The 24237-nt window shown below is 32.6% G+C and overlaps 4 protein-coding genes across 4 annotated transcripts in view; 1 reads left to right on the top strand and 3 right to left on the bottom strand.

The window, feature by feature from the left end:
- Nucleotides 1-965: 965 nt before the first annotated feature.
- LOTGIDRAFT_239443 (hypothetical protein) lies at nt 966-5758 on the top strand (the record flags this gene model as incomplete). The annotated part of the gene is made up of 9 exons (XM_009055818.1): nt 966-1048; nt 1383-1455; nt 1812-1874; nt 2283-2354; nt 2889-2976; nt 3982-4137; nt 4515-4636; nt 5030-5157; nt 5560-5758. 9 exons carry the CDS (start codon nt 966-968, stop codon nt 5756-5758), a joined length of 984 nt encoding a protein of 327 aa, XP_009054066.1.
- Nucleotides 5759-6679: 921 nt separating this feature from the next.
- Nucleotides 6680-6982, bottom strand: LOTGIDRAFT_59567 (hypothetical protein; the record flags this gene model as incomplete). The annotated part of the gene is made up of 1 exon (XM_009055817.1): nt 6680-6982. A coding segment is annotated over one exon (303 nt), but the record flags the coding sequence as incomplete, so codon positions are not given.
- Nucleotides 6983-8927: 1945 nt separating this feature from the next.
- On the bottom strand, nt 8928-10589 carry LOTGIDRAFT_227257 (hypothetical protein). Its single transcript, XM_009055816.1, has 2 exons — nt 10392-10589; nt 8928-10340 (listed from the first exon to the last, which is right to left on the bottom strand). Exons 1-2 carry the CDS (start codon nt 10474-10476, stop codon nt 9460-9462), a joined length of 966 nt encoding a protein of 321 aa, XP_009054064.1. The 5' UTR covers nt 10477-10589; the 3' UTR covers nt 8928-9459.
- Nucleotides 10590-15638: 5049 nt separating this feature from the next.
- Nucleotides 15639-24237, bottom strand: part of LOTGIDRAFT_180671 (hypothetical protein) — a gene marked incomplete at both ends in the record, with an annotated part of 11357 nt that continues 2758 nt past the window's right edge. Inside the window, 10 exons of the mRNA XM_009055815.1 lie at nt 15639-15735; nt 17495-17682; nt 18054-18218; nt 18414-18541; nt 20679-20787; nt 21167-21194; nt 21899-22041; nt 22303-22307; nt 22600-22735; nt 23775-23969. Of these exons, the coding sequence (XP_009054063.1) occupies nt 15639-15735; nt 17495-17682; nt 18054-18218; nt 18414-18541; nt 20679-20787; nt 21167-21194; nt 21899-22041; nt 22303-22307; nt 22600-22735; nt 23775-23969 (1194 nt within the window). The remainder of the gene's footprint in view (nt 15736-17494; nt 17683-18053; nt 18219-18413; nt 18542-20678; nt 20788-21166; nt 21195-21898; nt 22042-22302; nt 22308-22599; nt 22736-23774; nt 23970-24237) is intronic.

The following is a 24237-nucleotide window of genomic DNA, read 5'->3' as shown; positions in this document are numbered from 1 at the left end:
TCCATCTCATTATTTCCATTAAACTCATACTCTGAATAGTAATTCAATACAACATTATTTTCATGCTGGGTTACAGACGGATTAAAATATTTGTGCTAATTAGACTGGCATACATTTATTATCTACAAAAATTTATGAATCTGGATTAAAATCAATGGATTACACAATAACTAGCTACACGAAACACAAATATCAATAGAATATTTACCTTGGTCTTCTGTGTCCTAAAAGCAGAGAAAACAGAAATTTAGCTTACTGTACTAACAGAATAAAATCGAAGTAAAATTCTTATTTCTTAAAAATAATGATTTGATTTAGGACTACAACTTTATGTTTATCATTTTGACTTTTCGGAGGCCTACTTTTTTAGTTTTAGAAGTTGTTGCAGAAAAAATTCAAGAATTGCATCTATCTGTATTCAACGACAGACTGCACCCAAAGCTTATTTCGCTGTCTAAAAATCGACATAAACATGCAGGCATACTTTCCAGATGAATTTACAACCCCAAAAATAGTGTCATTATTACTACAGACAAGTTCTTAATTGAATGAACCAAATCAAAACAAACAACTTCAGCTGAAAATCCATAACAAATTTAGAAATTTGAAGTTGACAGCCGTCGGAAATTTTTCGAATCCAGTTTTTGAAATGATGCAGGTGTTGATTTCAGTGACTGTCAACTTCTTACTTACCATGACTACTTTTCTGGAAAAAATTTCATTCAGAAAGTGCAGTGGTTTTCCTCAGATCGCAGCATGAAATTTGCCAAATGATAAAACGTAACTGGTCCCTGGATTTTCGGGACAACAAAGGCAACCTCAATACGCATGCTCAGTGAACTTATGTTGATGATTGTAAACAATATTCTCATTGGTTGATTTTTTATGTATTTCTGCACCACTTTATTTTAATCCAATCAAAATCCTTAAAAGGCAACAGGAAACCATTTTTTTCCCGCGGCACTATGTCAACTCTGCGCATGAATCAAAAATACTACTTCCGTATTTACATTCAAGCAAAAAAAAAAAATAAAAACAAACCAAAAATGTAATCCTTTCTCTTTACAAATTGTTTGAAAACCTTCTATTGAATAGTTGATTCATATCTTTGCCCTTTTGTGGAATAACACTAATATCACTAAAAATAAGGGAAAGAAAGAGGGGGGGGGGAGGGGAGATTCAAAGTTAAAACCAAGACTGCAAGAGACATAAGGTTATCTTTATAAGCTTATAGGCATGGCTTCGCTGCAACTTGTCGATAGATAAAATAAAAAAATGTCAATGCAAGTAATCAGATTAAAAGACTGCTGCTAACTTTGTCTTAAAAATAAATCACTGTTACGCCAATTTTGCTCAGGGTTTGTCCTATTCTCTATTTCCAGGTCGGAATATTGGAAGTCGAATCCAAGAAAATTTTGTGATTTTTGTAAATGTTGGATCTCAGATAACAAGCCTGTAAGTTTGTGGAATGGTTCGTTTTTTACCATTTTAAATGTGATACTGTAAAAGTTGTGTTTTTGGTGTTGCTAAGGATGCAGAGCCTGTTTAGTCATCTAGAACACCTACTGCCATTCTGTGATTCCATTTTAAGAATCTCGAAAGCAATTTAAGTTTATTTTATAATATTTATGTAATTGAATTGACACGACTAAAGGTCAACCCCTGCTATCTGTTCCAGATACACAATCCTCATCAGAGCAGTTTGTTCTAGGAATAGGGCTACACACTTTGTAATGAAGGATATACTTTCTTAATTTTTTAGTGAATGTCTTTTAGCTTTAAGTTTATTAAATGTTTTTCTTATTTTGTAGAGTATAGAATTTCATGAAAGAGGAAAACGACACAAAGAAAATGTACAGAACAGAATCAATGAGGTAATCAAATATATTTACAGATTTAACATTTTCAAATCAAATAATTTTATTGGAACTGCAGGTACCAGATTAATAATATTTCAATTGAGAAACCCTGTAAATACTAAATTAAAAACATGACAAAATTCTTAATTTCATGGGTAATTTTTGCGTCAAAGAAGTATATTCTTGCTTTGATCTGTTATTATAGTTTATTGCGGTTAGGTTATGCGCTGAAGGGAAACTATGTGGAAGAGATTACTACTTGTTAACGGGTACAGTGGAGAAAATATAACTTAGACATATAATTGATTACGAAATTTGATAATAGAAATTATAAATTTGTGGCGACAATAATCGATTATTTCACTCAGTCCTAATTATTTCTAGTTTTTTTTATTGGATACAAAGATTTGTATTATTATACAGGTTAGAAAAAGTAGTGAGAAGAAAGCAAAAGAAAAAGCAGAATTTGATGATGATATTGCTGCCATGGAAAAGGTAATCATGATAATTTCAGAAAGTTGAATTAAATTCTTGAAAAAGAACAATCTTTTGAATTCCTGAATTAAAAGGACTATATCATGTTCGCTAAGTTTTCTTGGCCAGATATTGATATATTCCCTTTCACTTTTTTTTTCATTCTATTGTTCAGTTAAACTCTCTTTATGATATATTGTTTCAATACTAATGGATTGACTTTCATCAATTATTTAACGAATGAAGCAGGTCATGTGCGTCTTGTCACATGATAAACCAACGTTTATTTCCCCATAACGATAACAAGATCCATATTCATTCCTTATATTTACATTGGTTTATCTTTTCTGCTCAAATACGCCAAAATGATCTATTTTTGAATTGTAAAAATACCGAACGATCCAACTCTAGGTAAAATTTTTTTGGATGTATTCATACGCCTCATTGTCACGTGACAAAGTACAGTTATTTGAAAATAAACGCTGCCGTGTTTGGCTAACTGGATTATTGAAGGGAGTGATAGTAGAAATGTCAATATTTGTTGTTATTTTTCAGGCCGCCCTGGCAGCATTTAGAAAAGATTTAGAGAGTAACCCAGCATTGGCTGATCATTATAAAGCTAAAGCAATAGCTGCTAAAGAAGGTATGTAATAAAATTTCTAATCAAGGAATCAATTTGTTTTGATTGAGAATATCTTTGAATTATTGACTAGAGTTTGTGTCCTGTTTCTGTTAATATTGTTTCAGACGTGACTCTTATTTCCCTAGCCAGTATTTCACATCATAGGGACTTGTTCAGTTGAGAATCAACCAAATATCCCTACATCTTAATGTATTATGTATCTTAATTAGCCATACTGGAGTATATAGTATGGAATTTTGTATCCAACATTTTGAGTTTTGACAGGACAGGACTAATCAACACACTAAACTACGTATGGTTCTTACATGGAAATAACACACACGAATATAGTTTACAATCTCAATATATCAAAGTTTGAAAGGCTACGAATAATATTTCAATTTATATATAATATTATATTATAGCCTTTTTAATAATTTTACTTATTACAGGGTTCACACAGCCTTGAAAAACCCTTGAATTCAAAAAGTCTTTGAAAACACCATAAAAAACCCATTTTCTCTTGAAAAGTCCTTGAATTTTGAGTTGAGTCAAATTGTGTATATTTTTATCATTAACACCATTGACAAATATTAACTATCTTTATTGATTTCACAGTTCAGAAGTAAGGTACATGTGTATTCTGTCAGACTAATATCCTTGAAAAGTCTTTGAATTCTTGAGGCAAAGTGCTGTATGAACCCTGTATTAGGTCGAGGTCGAGGTAGAGATATAAAATGGTTATAAACTATATTTGTGTGTGTTATTTCTATTTAAGAATCATACGTAGTTTCATATGTTGATTAGCCCTGTCCTATCAAAACTAGAAAACAAAACTCCATTTCATTTCCATCAAGGTGATCCCATCTGATTTTATCTGATTTGATCTGATTTTGTATGATTTTATCTGATTTGATCTGATTTTGTATGATTTTATCTGATTTTATCTGATTATTTTATCTGATTATTTTATCTGATTATTTGATCTGATTATTTGATCTGATTTGATCTGATTTGATCTGTTAGAACAAGAGAAATTAGAAGCACAGAAAAATAAAAAGAGAAAAAATGAAGTTTTAGAAGAGAAGTTTGAGAGACAGGAAACAGTAGAGGACAGTGGGACTTGGTATGAAGCTATTTCTCCTGAAGGATATCCCTATTATTGGAATTCCCTCACTAATGGTAGGTTTTTTACCAGTCATGTCTGACAGAAGCCTCAAAATGTCTGCCAGTAATTTTGGTGTTGGTGATATGAAAAAAATGAAATGAATGGAGTTTTACGTTTTACTACTTTTCTGCATCATGGGGGTTATTGCTGACAGGCAACGCCTTGCAGAGTGCACACGGGGCCTTGGTTTATTGTCTCATCCGAACAACTAGACATCTTTTTTCATGTCAGTCCCTCTTACATAAGTGAGAATAAAATTGCCATAAAAGGTGCAAGATATAAGATATAGGTTTTATTTGAGGACATATTTTATAATTAAAATGAAATGGGTTTAATGAATTTTTAGCAAGGATAATTGTAAACAACTACAAATCATTTAATAATTTTACAGAGCCAGTGTGGACAGCACCAGAGAAATATATATCTCTGGCAGAGCAGGAGAGATTACAGAATGGTGAAGTAGAGGAAGAACCAGACCCAGAGGTGACAGGGGCCAGGAATATACCTTTACCGGTAGGAATATAACAAATTTAAACTTTTTCTGTGAATTTCAAAATTGTGCCATGTTGTTTTACAACCATCAGAAAGTGACAAGATGAAAATATTGGAAATTGTTGTATGGTTAGGATATGATTTTTTTTTTCTTTTTAGCTTTAGCACTTTTTTGGTCAGAACTTTTATATATCAGCCTGACACTTCTGATCCTACCTGGTTTCTCAGATGTGATATTGTTACTTAAACTGTAATGATATTGCATCCAGATATCACGTGTAAAGAAATGGGTAGGAACCTGGTTTGTCAAGCGTTTTATATTTAGTACCCTTTTCTTCTTTATTTTACATGTTAGACTTATTTACTTATTTATTAATGTTTCCTTTCATCTGTTATATTTTATATTGATTGCAGGATGAAGAAGAAGCCCCACCCCCTGTAGAACCAGAACCCACCCCCCAGATACCACTACCTCCCCGTAAAGATCCAAAGAGTTCACGCTCAGTATTTGGTGGCTGGGAGACAGTTTCTGTTACTGAACTGTAAGTAAAGCCTAACTACTGGCTGTCCTGCCAATATTTCCTTCTTTGTACACTGAATGAGCTGATCTCTCAATACATTTTGAAAATTGAGGCTACATCTAGATTTCAATAATCTTATGATTATGTTAGTCTTCCATTCTACTGATAGGTCAACAGATAAATTGTATTATAAATCAGTGAATTTCTGTGTTACAATACAGATCAAAAACTGAGCCAGGGTCATTTGGGAGCACACACACAAATAAACAGTTCAGACATTCCTCTTGAAAACTGTGTTTGACGGTTACTCAGCGTGTGCCTTCAACATTACTACTTCACACAAACTGTGATAATAAACTTTGTCGCATCAGAGAATGATGAAATCTACATACCCAATTGTATTTCATATCTTTTTTTTTTCAGCCCCCCTCCCCCAGAAGATTTGTTGGTAGAGGACATACCTCTACCTGAACCAGATAGAGAACAGAAACCTCCAAAACAAAAATTCAGAGAAAAAACTGTTACTTCTTTAAACTCTAACCCTGGAGAGGTTGTGTCGTTTAAAAAACGGAAAGTGAGATCAGGTGCTAGGAATGCTAGACAGAGAGATACTGATGACTGACGGAAATTGAAAGATGTGGATGTTTATTGAAGTGTTACAGTCTGTAGAGTATTGAAGAGTGATGTTTTGAGCTGGGTATCGATTATCAAATTGAGATAGATTATCAATGACAGACTATAGATCAATAATCAATTAATAATCAAAATAATTCAACCCAGAAACCCTGTAAAAACGAAATTAAAAACATGACAAAATTCTTAATTTCATGGGTAATTTTATTTTTTAGAAGTATATTATTGCCTTGATCTGTTATTATAGTTTATTGCGGTTATGTTATGCGCTGAAGGGAAACTATGTAGAAGAGATTTCTACTTGTTAACGGGTACAGTGGAGAAAATATAACTTAAGACATGAAATTTGATAATCGATCATCGAAACTATAAATTTCTAGTGACGATAATTAATTTTTTCGATCATTATACCAGGCCCTAGTGTTGATGTCAACTGCTCCTACGTAAACACTGGTCGAGGTCACAAATAAAGAAATCTGCTAAAAACTAAGGCAGAGTTAACAGAGTTAGTGCTTAGTTTAGTACCTCAAAAACGTACCAGTCTACAACAAATCTAATAAATAGTAAAAACTAGTACGAAGAACTATTTTGATACTGTAACATATTCTGTACTATTAAAGATGATTATCATCAGAGTTGAATAAACAGAAACCAGATGGTGAAATATAGACAGTAGTCGGCTTTATTAATTTTCAGGTAGTTTCTTTCTTCCATAAAGTTTATAAAATCAAATGGTTTTATATTCACAAAGATTAAATGGAATTTTACATCATATTTGTATGCTCCTGATCGTATTAATGAGATGGGTAAGCCCTGTTATATGTAATGAAGGATAACCCTGTATATGTAATGAAGGATAACCCTGTATATGTAATGAAGGATAACCCTGTATATGTAATGAAGGATAATCTGTTATATGTAATGAAGGATAACCCTGTATATATGAAGGATAACCTGTTAGGTGTAATGAAGGATAACCCTGTATATGTGAAGGATAACCTGTTATGTGTAATGAAGGATAACCCTGTATATGTGAAGGATAATCTGTTATATGTATTGAAGGATTACCCTGTATATGTGAAGGATAATCTGTTATATGTAATGAAGGATAACCCTGTATATGTGAAGGATAACCTGTTAGGTGTAATGAAGGATAACCCTGTATATGTGAAGGATAACCTGTTATGTGTAATGAAGGATAACCCTGTATATGTCTGACTCGCATTGCTGAAGTACTAAACCTATTGCTTCCAGTACAAGGCAGTCTTACTGTAAAGACTGTTATTACAATATAGTATGGTATTTTAAATTTAGAAAATAAATGAAATGAGTATTAATTACAGTTGTTAACAAATTAGTGAGTTGATTTATCAATGTCTTGTACTTTGAATGAGTCTAGTTGTAAAACGACGCACCACTGCAGTGTGCAATAAGAAAATATTTCTTGGACAACTTCGACTTATTTCTGTCTGGAAAGTCCAATACAGATAACTGTGTACACTCTAGGACCTAGGTCATTAATCACAATGAACACTCAAAAATTCAATGTTTATTCATTCTGCTCACAATTAAAGTTGAAATGAAATGAATGGAGTTTTACATCCCTACTTCAATAATAAAGTTGATAGCTCGTGTACATTATAAATCTAACCCAGGTGTGCACGAAGTTCCTAACTGGACTTAACAGTGAATCTTTCATACTACATGTATAGACTTACGGCCTTCCTTTTTTAGGAAATTAGGAAAATTGACTCTTATCCGGAGCAGAACTTTTGAGAAAATTATTAGCTACTTTGATACCTGACTGCAGGTCTGATTTATAAAAAGTTTCGATTTAAATATTTTATATAGAAAAATTGAATGTTATAACAATTACACTAACACACAAGATAACAGAAATCTTACAAAACAATTTCTCATCATTTTATAACATTTACCAGACAGAGACCGGTAAATTTAACAAATCGTAGAATTGTAGTAACATACTATATGAACAATTACTGTTTTATAAAATCAAGATTTACTGAGGCCAGTCACTGACGTTAGCAATGATTCTACAAAATCATACCAGCGATATTTTACAAATCAATAATTAAACAAATATAATATAATATCAGCAGAATATTTTACACAACTCAACTCTTCACTCTAAATAAAGAATCACAAGATATATGATATACTATTTCTGTATTTATTAACTCAACGTTTCACATGCTCATACAGACAGTGTTATCAAATATTATATAGAATCACAAGATGTATGATATACTATTTCTAACATTTATTAACTCAATGTTTCACATGTTCATACAGACAGTGTTATCAAATATTATATAGAATCACTAGATATATAGATATACTATTTCTGACATTTATTAACTCAATGTTTCACATGTTCATACAGACAGTGTTATCAAATATTATATAGAATCACTAGATATACTATTTCTAACATTTATTAACTCAATGTTTCACATGTTCATACAGACAGTGTTATCAAATATTATATAGAATCACTAGATATACTATTTCTAACATTTATTAACTCAATGTTTCACATGTTCATACAGACAGTGTTATCTAGAGAATATCAGAAACAGTATTTACATATATCTTGTGATTCTTTATCTACTCCTATTTCTATTGGTCTTATAAACAGTATTCAACTAAATGTAAATATTTGTATCTGTGAAACTAAAAATCTTAAACAAAATTAGATATTCTACAAATCTCTTCATATTATCAACATCTCTAAACCTCAGCCCCCACTCCTACCCGGTACCCCCCCTTGATTATTTCATGTTAAGTATTACCCTCCTAATTAATGACTCCTAGAATTGTCAGTCAACCCCCCCCCCTCCCACCCCTCCTTTCTCAAATAATTGTACAATTAAAATGGTGACTCTGGCCTGTGGAATTTCAAAATGAAAAAGACCACAAATAAAACAAAATTGGCCCTTCTTTTCTAAGGTAGCTCAAAAGTAAAGTACCTGTATCTCAAGGGTTATCTAGCTTGGCCTCTATGAACCTCACTGACTATCTTTTATCTCCTGGCTGAAATAGTCAATATCAACTTCAGGATAACTTCGACCTTTAACCTTTACAATTCAAATATTTTATTTCTGTATCTGGGTCTAAATAAAAGTTTTAATATTTTTATTTAATAATTTATTAGAAACAATTGAAATATTTTGATATTACTTTTTAAGTAATTCTGAAGAATGATAAATCAGTGATATTATATATGATATGACATGCACACATACAGAAACTGAGTGTTGAAATAAAAAAAAAAATGGTTTGAAGATTATTGTTGGTGTTCATAACTTTTACAGCACAGTAATATGATTACTATATACTAAAACAGGCATGTTAACTTTCCAAGACTGATCTATTTCAGCTAACTTTGCTTCACACAAAACCATGACCACTTATTTGCTGCAAGCTTGAACATGTCATCCATCAATCAACACACTATATCCACTCCTCAACTCTTCTCTTTATAAATGCAACAATGTCTTGGTTCTTACAGCAGGGTCATTCTAGAGCCTGGCAATTCCTGCTAATTTTTCAGCATTGCAACTATAATTCTAATTCAGCAGCCATTTTGAAGCGTCTGACCATTTGTTCTTCACTAATCTTCAATACATCAATAAATTTCATGAAATACAACTATAAAAATATTCAACACTATCCCACAACGAGTCCCAGTCCGAATCGTGAAGTACCCTTAACATGATTCAAATAGCCACTAAATGCGAAGGTAAACGGAAAAGGAGTTATTTTTTTTTCCATTACAGCTCCCACACAATAATTGCTGTCAACTTGCCCCTTAAAAGTTACATTTGCGTTTGGAATTTCGATTTGATACCCAACAGTAGCTGTGCTATCACCCATCCGTAAACTTGTCTCTAGCTCTGCACCCAATTGCAAATGTTCACTAATTTTATGTACATAGCACCCATGAAAGTTGCCTGCTGTTGGACTGACATTCCCACTGAACTGCCAGTTGTCACTAGAAAGTTTCCCAGCGAATGACATGAACGCAATCTGTCCCCCAGGAACCTGATTTCCATATTGATAATGTAGCTCGGCACCGAGATCGAGTCTTCTCGTAACTCGCTGCAAATACTGACTGACAACTATACCAGATTCGTGTATCGGATCAATGTTTCCTAGGGTCACAGACGCCGTGTAATCGTCTCCCTTGTAATCGGTTGTGACTTGAGTAACAGCACATTTATTATTCTGTATCTGAACCACGCCCTTGCTGCGTATTCGCTCCGTAAAGGCGTGAATCACTTGTGCATTCAGGTCTCCACTAGCATCAATATCACCCAATATAACTGGGTAAGACTCTTGTGGACTGAGCTGTTTGCTGCCAATGTAGGTGCTACCAAATCTGTATCCTGATGGTTGACAGGTACTCAAAGCGAGCGTGTGACTGACTTGAAAATTACTGCTGAGGCCCTTAGAAATGACAAGTTTGCCTCCTTCGAAAATCTGGGGAAAAATATCCTTGCATCTTCGGTGTATTTCTTCAAACGTCCCTGGATTGTTGTCGAAAGGAACTTGAGCTAAAATAGGCTTCTCTTGCGTTGCAGGACTGCCGGCATCTTGACCTTGTGTCGGTGGCTGTGGAGGCAAGACAGGAGGGGGAGGGGCGAGTCCTCCCAGGGGTGTCGAGGAGGCAGATACGTTTCCCATTTCAAACTACACACCATACAATTTTGCACTTTCAAAATGTCTATTAAATTTCGAGTTATATAAGCGGGTAAATAGTTAAATTTCCAATAAGTCACCCTAATGCAACCATGTGCATTTGTTCTTTGCTGTGATTGGTTGAAACCTATCATGTGATAAATCAATTTCCGGATGATAACTTCCGGTTCAAGGTTCAAACGTTATAAAACGTACCCAATAGTTTTCTCAATGGTCATCCGAAAGATCTCGTATTCATTATTCAAAAAAGGTATTAATTAAATGAGTGTTTGTAACTCTCAATCTGAGAAACCTAAAAAATAGTCATGATTGTGAGGACAGAGAAATATAGAAAAATTCGTATACCTGTAGGATTCAAGGTATATAACTAAGAACGTTCTGTTCTAATAGGTCTATAGAATTCAAGGTATATAACTAATAATGTTCTGTTCTAATAGGTCTATAGAATTCAAGGTATATAGCTAAGCTAAGAATGTTCTGTTCTAATAGGTCTATAGAATTCAAGGTATATAACTAAGAATGTTCTGTTCTAATAGGTCTATAGAATTCAAGGTATATAACTAAGAACGTTCTGTTCTAATAGGTCTATAGGATTCAAGGTATATAACTAAGAACGTTCTGTTCTAATAGGTCTATAGAATTCAAGGTATATAACTAAGAACGTTCTGTTCTAATAGGTCTATAGAATTCAAGGTATATAGCTAAGAATGTTCTGTTCTAATAGGTCTATAGAATTCAAGGTATATAGCTAAGAACGTACTGTTCTAGTAGGTCTATAGAATTCAAGGTATATAGCTAAGAATGTTCTGTTCTAATAGGTCTATAGAATTCAAGGTATATAGCTAAGAACATACTGTTCTAATAGGTCTATAGAATTCAAGGTGTATAACTAAGAAAGTTCTGTTCTAATAGGTCTATAGAATTCAAGGTATATAGCTAAGAACATACTGTTCTAATAGGTCTATAGAATTCAAGGTGTATAACTAAGAAAGTTCTGTTCTAATAGGTCTATAGGATTCAAGGTATATAACTAAGAACGTTCTGTTCTAATAGGTCTATAGAATTCAAGGTATATAACTAAGAAAGTTCTGTTCTAATAGGTCTATAGAATTCAAGGTGTATAACTAAGAAAGTTCTGTTCTAATAGGTCTATAGAATTCAAGGTATATAGCTAAGAACGTACTGTTCTAGTAGGTCTATAGAATTCAAGGTATATAGCTAAGAATGTTCTGTTCTAATAGGTCTATAGAATTCAAGGTGTATAGCTAAGAATGTTCTGTTCTAATAGGTCTATAGAATTCAAGGTATATAGCTAAGAATGTTCTGTTCTAATAGGTCTATAGAATTCAAGGTATATAGCTAAGAATGTTCTGTTCTAATAGGTCTATAGAATTCAAGGTATATAGCTAAGAATGTTCTGTTCTAATAGGTCTATAGAATTCAAGGTATATAGCTAAGAATGTTCTGTTCTAATAGGTCTATAGAATTCAAGGTATATAACTAAGAATGTTCTGTTCTAATAGGTCTATAGAATTCAAGGTATATAGCTAAGAACGTTCTGTTCTAATAGGTCTATAGAATTCAAGGTATATAGCTAAGAACGTTCTGTTCTAATAGGTCTATAGGATTCAAGGTATATAACTAAGAATGTTCTGTTCTAATAGGTCTATAGAATTCAAGGTATATAGCTAAGAATGTTCTGTTCTAATAGGTCTATAGGATTCAAGGTATATAACTAAGAATGTTCTGTTCTAATAGGTCTATAGGATTCAAGGTATATAGCTAAGAACGTACTGTTCTAATAGGTCTATAGAATTCAAGGTATATAGCTAAGAATGTTCTGTTCTAATAGGTCTATAGAATTCAAGGTGTATAACTAAGAATGTTCTGTTCTAATAGGTCTATAGAATTCAAGGTGTATAACTAAGAATGTTCTGTTCTAATAGGTCTATAGAATACAAGGTGTATAACTAAGAATGTTCTGTTCTAATAGGTCTATAGAATTCAAGGTATATAACTAAGAATGTTCTGTTCTAATAGGTCTATAGAATTCAAGGTATATAGCTAAGAACGTACTGTTCTAATAGGTCTATAGGATTCAAGGTGTATAACTAAGAACGTACTGTTCTAATAGGTCTATAGAATTCAAGGTATATAACTAAGAATGTTCTGTTCTAATAGGTCTATAGAATTCAAGGTGTATAACTAAGAATGTTCTGTTCTAATAGGTCTATAGAATTCAAGATATATAGCTAAGAATGTTCTGTTCTAATAGGTCTATAGGATTCAAGGTATATAACTAAGAATGTTCTGTTCTAATAGGTCTATAGAATTCAAGGTGTATAACTAAGAATGTTCTGTTCTAATAGGTCTATAGAATTCAAGGTATATAACTAAGAATGTTCTGTTCTAATAGGTCTATAGAATTCAAGGTATATAGCTAAGAACGTTCTGTTCTAATAGGTCTATAGGATTCAAGGTGTATAACTAAGAATGTTCTGTTCTAATAGGTCTATAGGATTCAAGGTATATAACTAAGAATGTTCTGTTCTAATAGGTCTATAGAATTCAAGGTATATAGCTAAGAACGTTCTGTTCTAATAGGTCTATAGAATTCAAGGTATATAGCTAAGAACGTACTGTTCTAATAGGTCTACAGAATTCAAGGTATATAACTAAAAATGTTCTGTTCTAATAGGTCTATAGTATTCAAGGTATATAACTAAGAATGTTCTGTTCTAATAGGTCTATAGAATTCAAGGTATATAGCTAAGAATGTTCTGTTCTAATAGGTCTATAGGATTCAAGGTATATAACTAAGAATGTTCTGTTCTAATAGGTCTATAGAATTCAAGGTATATAGCTAAGAACGTACTGTTCTAATAGGTCTATAGAATTCAAGGTATATAGCTAAGAACGTACTGTTCTAATAGGTCTATAGAATTCAAGGTATATAACTAAGAATGTTCTGTTCTAATAGGTCTATAGAATTCAAGGTATATAGCTAAGAACGTTCTGTTCTAATAGGTCTATAGGATTCAAGGTGTATAACTAAGAATGTTCTATTCTAATAGGTCTATAGGATTCAAGGTATATAACTAAGAATGTTCTGTTCTAATAGGTCTATAGAATTCAAGGTATATAACTAAGAATGCTCTGTTCTAATAGGTCTATAGAATTCAAGGTATATAACTAAGAATGTTCTATTCTAATAGGTCTATAGAATTCAAGGTATATAGCTAAGAATGTTCTGTTCTAATAGGTCTATAGGATTCAAGGTATATAGCTAAGAATGTTCTGTTCTAATAGGTCTATAGGATTCAAGGTATATAGCTAAGAACGTACTGTTCTAATAGGTCTATAGAATTCAAGGTATATAGCTAAGAATGTTCTGTTCTAATAGGTCTATAGAATTCAAGGTGTATAACTAAGAATGTTCTGTTCTAATAGGTCTATAGAATTCTAGGTGTATAACTAAGAATGTTCTGTTCTAATAGGTCTATAGAATTCAAGGTGTATAACTAAGAATGTTCTGTTCTAATAGGTCTATAGAATTCAAGGTATATAACTAAGAATGTTCTGTTCTAATAGGTCTATAGAATTCAAGGTATATAGCTAAGAATGTTCTGTTCTAATAGGTCTATAGGATTCAAGGTATATAGCTAAGAACGTACTGTTCTAATAGTATTTCAATATGGCCAATTGAATCAGATAGATTTTTTTTTCTTTTTCTTTTTTCAATATAATTAAAGGGACAGGTGTGCCATCTTGGGGGTTGATTTTATTCTTAAATATATCAGAAATGTACGAAAATCACATAATTCCTTTAAAATACTTAAAACTAGGTATTTTATTCACTATCTCTATTATATGTCTTTTCTATATTTTACAGAGTATCTGTAATTGACGAGTCGTCATTTCACATTCAAACGCAGAACATGCGTGGATTTGAAGGCTCAAATTTCGGCATGATTGGTCAATAAAATGGCCTACGTGTCCCTTTAAAATCGGTTTGCCCAACAAGTTATTTTTAAGTTACCATCTAGAAATGATAATTCTGCTTCCTTGCCATTATATACGTATGTTTCCATCCCACATCCACCAGCTTTCGGTCTAATTAGACATAAAGACAAAGATCTAATTAGTTCACCGTCCGCATAAAGACCAAGATCTAATTAGTTGACCGTCCGCATAAAGACCAATATCTAATAAGTTCACCGTCCGCATAAAGACCAAGAGCAATATTTTCAGTTTATTGTTAAAATATAACAATCTTTAAACATAATTTAATAAAATCTCTCATATTATATATTGTAATAAATAATAAAATGTTTAATAAAATGACATTTTAGAAGTAGATAGAAATAAATAAGAACACTATTATACTCCTTACTATAATTTTTGCAACGTTTCAATTAAAGAAAGGAGTAGTATATCATCCTGATAGTGTTCTTATTTATTCAATGAAATATTTGTTCTCAATTTCACCATAAGTTTTAATTGCAACTAGGTCAATATGATAATTTCAGTAAGGCCTCGATATGAATTACACACCAATAGGTACCTCGGCCAGTGCTCTTATTAGACTGTGTTCTCATCACCATCTAACACCAATAGCCTATAAATATCCTATCAACCATACACATGAGTAACGTACTCTGTAATTGGACAAATCTAATAATAACGTATAGGTGTTATCATGAGCCACCCTCGTTGATTGTTGTCTGATTATAAAACATATAAAGAGAGTCGTCTCCCTGTATTTTGTATGTAATGTGCTTGTAAGAGTAAGTAGTTGAGTCAAGACGATAGAAATGAATAGAGAAATGGGTGTAAATATTTAAGCGCAAGTCCCTAAACGAACCCCCTGATGTTATACACGGCAAAATACTGTTGATTAGAGAAATTTAGAAACTAGGTCGAAATCCCTGAAGTCTCAAACTGAAAACATCTATACATGTAGAGTATTTGTTACTTTTTTATCATCACTTTTCCATGTAGAAATTCATTCAAATACAAATCATAAAACCATGTTGTTTTCACAAATCTGCGTTGGTTCTAATTTCACAACAAAACAGCAAATAAGTCTTATCATTAACATTATTATTATTTATATTATTTTGTTCATTTTTACAGGATTCCAGGAATCACAGGTTCACACTGTTCCACTCAATCAGGACATGACAGACTATCAGGTAGACGTGAGCTAATAGAGTCGTCACCAACATCATAGGGAAACCAACCCTGTTGATATAAACAGTATTATATATAGAATAAAAACCCTGTTAATATAAACAGTTTTATATATAGAATACCAACCCTGTTAATATAAACAGTATTATATATAGAATACCAACCCTGTTAATATAAACAGTATTATATATAGAATACCCACCCTGTTAATATAAACAGTATTATATATAGGAAACCAACCCTGTTAATATAAACAGTATTATATATAGAATACAAACCCTGTTAATATAAACAGTATTATATATAGGAAACCAACCCTGTTAATATAAACAGTATTATATATAGAATACCAACCCTGTTAATATAAACTGTATTATATATAGAATACCAACCCTGTTTATATAAACAGTACTATATATAGAATACCAACCCTGTTAATATAAATAGTATTATATATTGAATACCAACACTGTTAATATAAACTGTATTATATATAGAATACCAACCCTGTTAATATAAACAGTATTATATATAGAATACCAACCCTGTTAATATAAACAGTATTATATATAGAATACCAACCCTGTTAATATAAACAGTATTATATGTAGAATACCAACCCTGTTAATATAAACAGTATTATATATAGAATACCAACCCTGTTAATATAAACAGTATTATATATAGAATACCAACCCTGTTAATATAAACAGTATTATATATAGAATACCAACCCTGTTCATATAAACAGTATTATATATAGAATACCAACCCTGTTCATATAAACAGTATTATATATAGAATACCAACCCTGTTCATATAAACAGTATTATATATAGAATACCAACCCTGTTCATATAATCAGTATTATATATAGAATACCAACCCTGTTCATATAATCAGTATTATATATAGAATACCAACCCTGTTAATATAATCAGTATTATATATAGAATACCAACCCTGTTCATATAATCAGTATTCTATATAGAATACCAACCCTGTTAATATAAACAGTATTATATATAGAATACCAACCCTGTTCATATAATCAGTATTATATATAGAATACCAACCCTGTTCATATAATCAGTATTATATATAGAATACCAACCCTGTTCATATAAACAGTATTATATATAGAATACCAACCCTGTTAATATAAACAGTATTATATATAGAATACCAACCCTGTTAATATAAACAGTATTATACATAGAATACCAACCCTGTTAATATAAACAGTATTATATATAGAATACCAACCCTGTTAATATAAATAGTATTATATATTGAATACCAACCCTGTTTATATAAACAGTATTATATATAGAATACCAACCCTGTTAATATAAACAGTATTATATATAGAATACCAACCCTGTTAATATAAACAGTATTATATATAGAATACCAACCCTGTTAATATAAACAGTATTATATATAGAATACCAACCCTGTATTATATATAGAATACCAACCCTGTTAATATAAACAGTATTATATAGGAATAAAATAAAGTTAAACGCCTTACTTTTCTACTGATAGTGCTAGGAATGGCGGGATACGTCATGCTGAGTGCAATGAGTGAAATGTTGCCAGGACCTCGCAACGATAATGAAGAAAGATTTCGTCAGCACAATGGTAATGAATCTGAACTAACGAGATTTTGATTGAGCTCATGAGACGGACACTATATGCAATCATGGACAGGACAATAGACACGGATATTTTGTTTTTTAGTTTCAAACTATCGAGTTTTTAATGAAATATAATTACAAGTCATTGAATCATACGATTCTCTACTAACTTGAAAAATTCAGCAAAAGTGATACCATATCCATGTTGTTCTGCTATACCAGTACAAACAACATTAGCAGACGCACCGATTAACGTTCCATTCCCGCCTAAACAGGCACCAAAAGCAAGGGCCATAACCAGTGGTAAAATTGGTAAATCTAATTCCGGGTTCTCACTGATGTTGACTAGAACTGGAACCTGAAATACAAATCAACCAATCAAATTCATCTAAATTATTTACTCCAAACCGGATGCCCCAGATGTCCTACTCCATTGGAAAACTAAACTGGTACCCTGTTGTGCTCTCTTATCGCTACACTAATCTTCGGTGCAAAGCTTTAGATAGTATGGCGGACTAGTTTATCGGAACATCAGACGTCAACTACCATCGCGAATAAAGTATTCAGAATTTTAAGGCGAGGCGTTTTCTAGCCTCGTTTTCTTTCGGTCGTCTCCCCTTTTCCTCTCTAGCAGCCAGAATAACGCGATAGTTTAGTATTCTAGTTAGTTGGCAACAGTTCCCAATGAGATGAGTAGAAACCATCTTGAAACACGACTAATCAACTCACCATGGCCGTAGTATAAGGTATATTATCTATAAAACTAGAAGCTATTGCGGAAATCCAGATGATTATAGACACCGCTGCTATAGTCCGAGAATCTGGCTCTACACTTTCTATTATCTGACTGACCAGGTTTCCGATTTCTTGGATTAACCCCAACTCCGCCAACGCCTACAAAAGATCATCGGATTGTACTGAGTAAGAATATTGTTTTGTTTGATAGGCGAGTAAACTTTATGAGAGCTGGGGCTGAATAACAACTTTTGCAAAGAAAATGTTCATTGTACATGGAATATTATTGTTTTAATAAAATTTGAAGGGTTTAATATTTTACATTAGAAAAAAACTCCTCAGATAAAATCTCACCTCCATTAGGACAAATAAAGCCGAGAAGAAAAGAAGAGTTGACCATTCGACTTTATGTAAAATATTATCAATATCAGCAATATTAGCTATAACTATCAACCATACAGCCCCTGTTACAGCTGTCCAACCTAGAATTATAATAGAATAGAGTTTTATATCCTATATTAGCTATAACTATCAACCATACAGCCCCTGTTACAGCTGTCCAACCTAGAATTATAATAGAATAGAGTTTTATATCCTATATTAGCTATAACTATCAACCATACAGTCCCTGTTACAGCTGTCCAACCTAGAATTATAATAGAATAGAGTTTTATATCCTATATTAGCTATAACTATCAACTATACAGTCCTCGTTACAGCTGTCTAACCTAGAATTATAATAGAATAGAGTTTTATATCCTATATTAGCTATAACTATCAACTATACAGTCCTCGTTACAGCTGTCTAACCTAGAATTATAATAGAATAGAGTTTTATATCCTATATTAGCTATAACTATCAACTATACAGTCCTCGTTACTACTGTCTAACCTAGAATTATAATAGAATAGAGTTTTATATCCTATATTAGCTATAACTATCAACCATACAGTCCCTGTTACAGCTGTCCAACCTAGAATTATAATAGAATAGAGTTTTATATCCTATATTAGCTATAACTATCAACCATACAGTCCCTGTTACAGCTGTCCAACCTAGAATTATAATAGAATAGAGTTTTATATCCTATATTAGCTATAACTATCAACTATACAGTCCTCGTTACTACTGTCTAACCTAGAATTATAATAGAATAGAGTTTTATATCCTATATTAGCTATAATACAGTCCTCGTTACTACTGTCTAACCTAGAATTATAATAGAATAGAGTTTTATATTCTATATTAGCTATAACTATCAACTATACAGTCCCCGTTACTACTGTCTAACCTAGAATTATAATAGAATAGAGTTTTATATCCTATATTAGCTATAACTATCAACTATACAGTCCTCGTTACTACTGTCTAACCTAGAATTATAATAGACTAGAGTTTTATATCCTATATTAGCTATAACTATCAACTATACAGTCCCTGTTACAGCTGTCCAACCTAGAATTATAATAGAATAGAGTTTTATATTCTATATTAGCTATAACTATCAACTATACAGTCCCCGTTACTACTGTCTAACCTAGAATTATAATAGAATAGAGTTTTATATCCTATATTAGCTATAACTATCAACTATACAGTCCTCGTTACTACTGTCTAACCTAGAATTATAATAGAATAGAGTTTTATATTCTATATTAGCTATAACTATCAACTATACAGTCCTCGTCACTACTGTCTAACCTAGAATTATAATAGAATAGAGTTTTATATTCTATATTAGCTATAACTATCAACTATACAGTCCTCGTTACTACTGTCTAACCTAGAATTATAATAGAATAGAGTTTTATATTCTATATTAGCTATAACTATCAACTATACAGTCCTCGTTACTACTGTCTAACCTAGAATTATAATAGAATAGAGTTTTATATCCTATATTAGCTATAACTATCAACTATACAGTCCTCGTTACTACTGTCTAACCTAGAATTATAATAGACTAGAGTTTTATATTCTATATTAGCTATAACTATCAACTATACAGTCCTCGTTACTACTGTCTAACCTAGAATTATAATAGACTAGAGTTTTATATCCTATATTAGCTATAACTATCAACTATACAGTCCTCGTTACTACTGTCTAACCTAGAATTATAATAGAATAGAGTTTTATATCCTATATTAGCTATAACTATCAACCATACAGTCCCTGTTACAGCTGTCCAACCTAGAATTATAATAGAATAGAGTTTTATATCCTATATTAGCTATAACTATCAACTATACAGTCCTCGTTACTACTGTCTAACCTAGAATTATAATAGAATAGAGTGAACGATCGGATAGAAAACGAAGACGTATCTCTCAAACGCAAATAACTAGCTACGATGACGTATATAAAGACCACGATTCCAAGTCGCGAAAATATTATTTGTCTGCCTGAGGTTTTTTCTGTCGCTGTCCGAAAAGATATTTGTAGCTATCGACATTTCAACCCTTCAAAATTTTCGGACCAGAAAACCTTATTGTGACCTATTTTTTAGTCATTTTCTGTCGAATTATTGAGAGAGAAATGTGAAATTTATAAATGTTAACAATGGAAACTTGATATATTTATCAATATGTTGTAATAAAAGATAAAACGATCCTTACCTATTCCTACATGAATAGAAGGAACGAATGAATGAATAAATAAAACCAGAATGACGGTTGATAAAACTATACCACTCTTCACTAACAGCCATGGATCTGTGATTTTATACTAAAAAAAACAACACAGATTTCAGGACTTTCATATACTAACCTTGATTCAACGATCCGATATTCTCATTACTATTATTGACTGGTCGAGATTTATTTATCAACCAATTATAACCATTGAAACAAAATCCCCCAAATTAAATAGAGCTTTACGTCTTACTTTTCTGTGCCTGATGAAGCTAATGAAATGTGGCCAACATTCACGCACACTTATCAATTTTCAACAGTCTAGGATAATAAGAGCGTTCATTCTGTAGCACAAGAGACCAATACCGACTTTATCACAGATATATTCAAATGGGTTTTGGATGAAAACTGAAGTTAAAGGGATTGTAAAGAGCTTTTCTAAAAAATTTATATCTATCGGGGTCATTACTAACTTCTTTTCGCATCATTGCATCAAATGTTCTACCAGATGTTACAAGAGCTGCTAGAAATATCTACAAAAATTACGACAGCCACTTTACAAAAGCTTAGTTATAGGGAATTGCAGGAACCACAGACGTCTGACTGTAAATTGGAATGGTTCCAATTGATAAATCGATTTTATCAGTGTTAGTAATTCATATAAAAAGTTTAGAAAACCTCTTACAATCTCTTTAACCTTGGCACCTGAACTGCTATGTTAAAGGTTTTTGTATGAAAATTGAAATGTTGTTAATTAAAGTTCCTATTTATTACCTTTTTCTGTAATTCGTCATAAGTGTCTGTAAAATCTCTTTTCTTGGCTTTTCTGGAAAAATAATATAATGATTTAATTGACAATAAGTAAGATCCTAATTGTAAAAACAAAGACCAATAAGCTGTTTTTAACCATTAGTTCTTGATGATTTCGATATTTTGATTTCCAGTCAGCAGCGTATTTAAGGGGTAATTACGATCCTCGATACTCCAATGTTTTCTGTCTGGTATCTGTGTTGTGCTAGTCGATCAAACCGTACATTAACAATGAGTCGAAGGTACTTCATCAGGAAACTTCAGAACTAGACTATAAAAAATTTTAGAGGAGGGCGGGGGTGGGGGGATCAACACCGGACTAGCCACAGTTTAGAGTAACATCACCCCATAAAAGCGTCACTGCTAATTCATCAGTTATAAAGTAGATTCCCAACCTCTGTCTATGAAGTTCTCGGTTCAGTTCGTTCTCCAGTTCGACAGATTTCTGTAGAAATAAAACTCTCATTACACTCTCTTCTCGAGTTACTACAGAAATTCTAGACGCTGCTTTCTTCCACAGACCTATCTCGTGGCGTAACTCTAAAATATAGAAAACAGAATCTCACACTTTCTCATTCATTTCAATCTCTGGGATTCAAGAATCTTCAGAACTCATTGGATACATGTCGTTTTCCTTGCGATTGCTGTGGATGTTAATTTCTACAAAGGGACAGATTCGCCATTTTCGGGGTTGACTTGGAACTTGAATACATGACTGTAAATAGTCTTCAGAAGTACTAGAAATGAACAAAAATCGCATAATTCCTTAAGGATAGCTCAAACTAGGAATTTTACTCACTATTTCTATATGAGAGTCGATAATTCTGGACACACATGGAATTGAAGGTTCAAATTTCGACAGTGTGCTTTGAACACTATAACTAATTAGTTTAGCTGAAAATTCCCATTTCTAAGACTAAGGTCCGATTGGTAAGAAAAAATTGCGAATCTGTCCGTTTCAAAATTATAAGAGCTTGTGATACAACTCAATTTAATACAATGTTCCACTGTCAATGTTCCTATAACAATACAGATTTAGCTTTACAAAAACTGCCGAGAATTACCGAATGAGTAACACTAGTTCAACAACACTAACCTCTAACTTCTGGTGATTCTGGGTTTTTCAGATTTTCAGCGTTTCTATAATAAAACCTCAACAACCCGTAGGCGCCGACAATAATAAATAATATTCCCAGGAACGCGTGAACTGTAAAAACTGAAAATGAGATTCCCTGAAAAGACGAACCAAACAATTTAATTATTTTTACCAAAAATACAAAGTTATAGAGACAAAGTGAAAGACAACGTATTTGGAACTGTGTAAACAAGTCAAGATCTCTGTATAGATTAAAACTACGATAGAAGAGTTTTAAAATTCAGTATCTCGAGGGGTTTGTCATGATGTTTTTTCCGAGAAAATTGGTTTCAAATTTCATAAAAATCCGAATGAAAGTGTTTTACCTGACTTACAAACCTACTAGGACTCATTGACTGTTTTTTTGTTTATTTGAAAAAATAAGTAAAAAGGGGCACAACTCGTACTTTCAAACCTCGGTCATTTCATCAACCAGTGAGCTAGACATGTTCATTGTCCGTTGGATCCTCTGCATTATACAAATACACCTTACGCCATGTATGGAAGTTTTACGTATGTCGGAGAAGTAAGTACGTATGTCGGAGGAGTAAGTAATGATGTAGGTAGCGAACAGGGGCCACTATACCCAGACTAATATACAGTACAAATATTCAGAAAAATTCGCTTGAACACAATCAGCACCTCTGGTCCACATGAGTTAACCATCATGATCGCTATTTGTTTATAAATTCAAAACATTCTCGGTGAAGAGACATTTTCTGGCAAAGGGATGCAACTCGTATCTACAAACGTGATCAATTCCGCTGACGACCACTTAGTTAGACTATATATTTCATAAAGGTTTGAAGGTTAACTACCCCGGGATTTTAAAGAGTAAATTTCTGGGATCTGTCAGAAACAGGAGATGACGTCACTAAAGAATGGATGAGCCTAAAAATAGAACGTAACAGTAAGTTACGCCTGAAATACGTAATTATTAGCTGGTGATGATACGGTGCTACGAGTTCAGGGAAATGTCCACAACCCCATTCCTTGTTAAGTGACAGCCACAAATAGAGACGAAAAGGTGTGTTGTCCGGTAAGCGCTGAAGTTTTACACGCTAGTTTTGGGGGTGTGAAGGCCGTGGATGACGATCTTGGTGCTGTAGCAAATATTTTGGACTGTTCTGACCTACCTGACTACTCAGTGCCCCTACTATTATCACATTGGGAGGGTCACCAATGGCTGTAGCTGTCCCTCCAATATTAGAAAATAAAACTTCGGCTATTAAAATCTGTTTTGGGTCCAGATTCAATACTTCACACAATCTGAAAGAGTCGGGATCAGAAACTGATGCAATTAAAGAATATAGTAATAGTGTTATTTTGGTCTCTAATCAGTCGTTAATTACATTGAAATCTTGTAGGGGGACTTCATTGTGGTCGCTTATTGAAGATATTATAGGTAGTCGTGTGAACAGGATATACTGTAATGGATAAAACACGGCAGATGATTTTCGTGATATTTAAAATCCTGAATCCCGAAGAAACTGTTTTATCTAATTCATCGTATTCACCTCATTTGCTGTTGTTTTTTTTGTGTGGAAAATTTAATCAATGACGACGCCACTAAGTCATACGCCCTCAGCCATATAACCA

This window comes from Lottia gigantea (assembly GCF_000327385.1).
Source record: "Lottia gigantea unplaced genomic scaffold LOTGIsca_251, whole genome shotgun sequence".
NCBI lineage: Eukaryota > Metazoa > Mollusca > Gastropoda > Lottiidae > Lottia > Lottia gigantea.
Note: the sequence above shows the minus strand (reverse complement) of the source record. Positions and strands in the feature narration are given on the sequence as shown.

Bases quoted from the DNA above. Each gene is read 5' to 3' on its own strand.
- LOTGIDRAFT_227257 (XM_009055816.1), bottom strand. From the start codon at position 10,476: ATGGGAAACGTATCTGCCTCCTCGACACCCCTGGGAGGACTCGCCCCT. The intron at 10,341-10,391 runs GTCAAGATGCCG...TTTTAGCTCAAG, and splicing joins TCCACAGCCACCGACACAAG to TTCCTTTCGACAACAATCCA.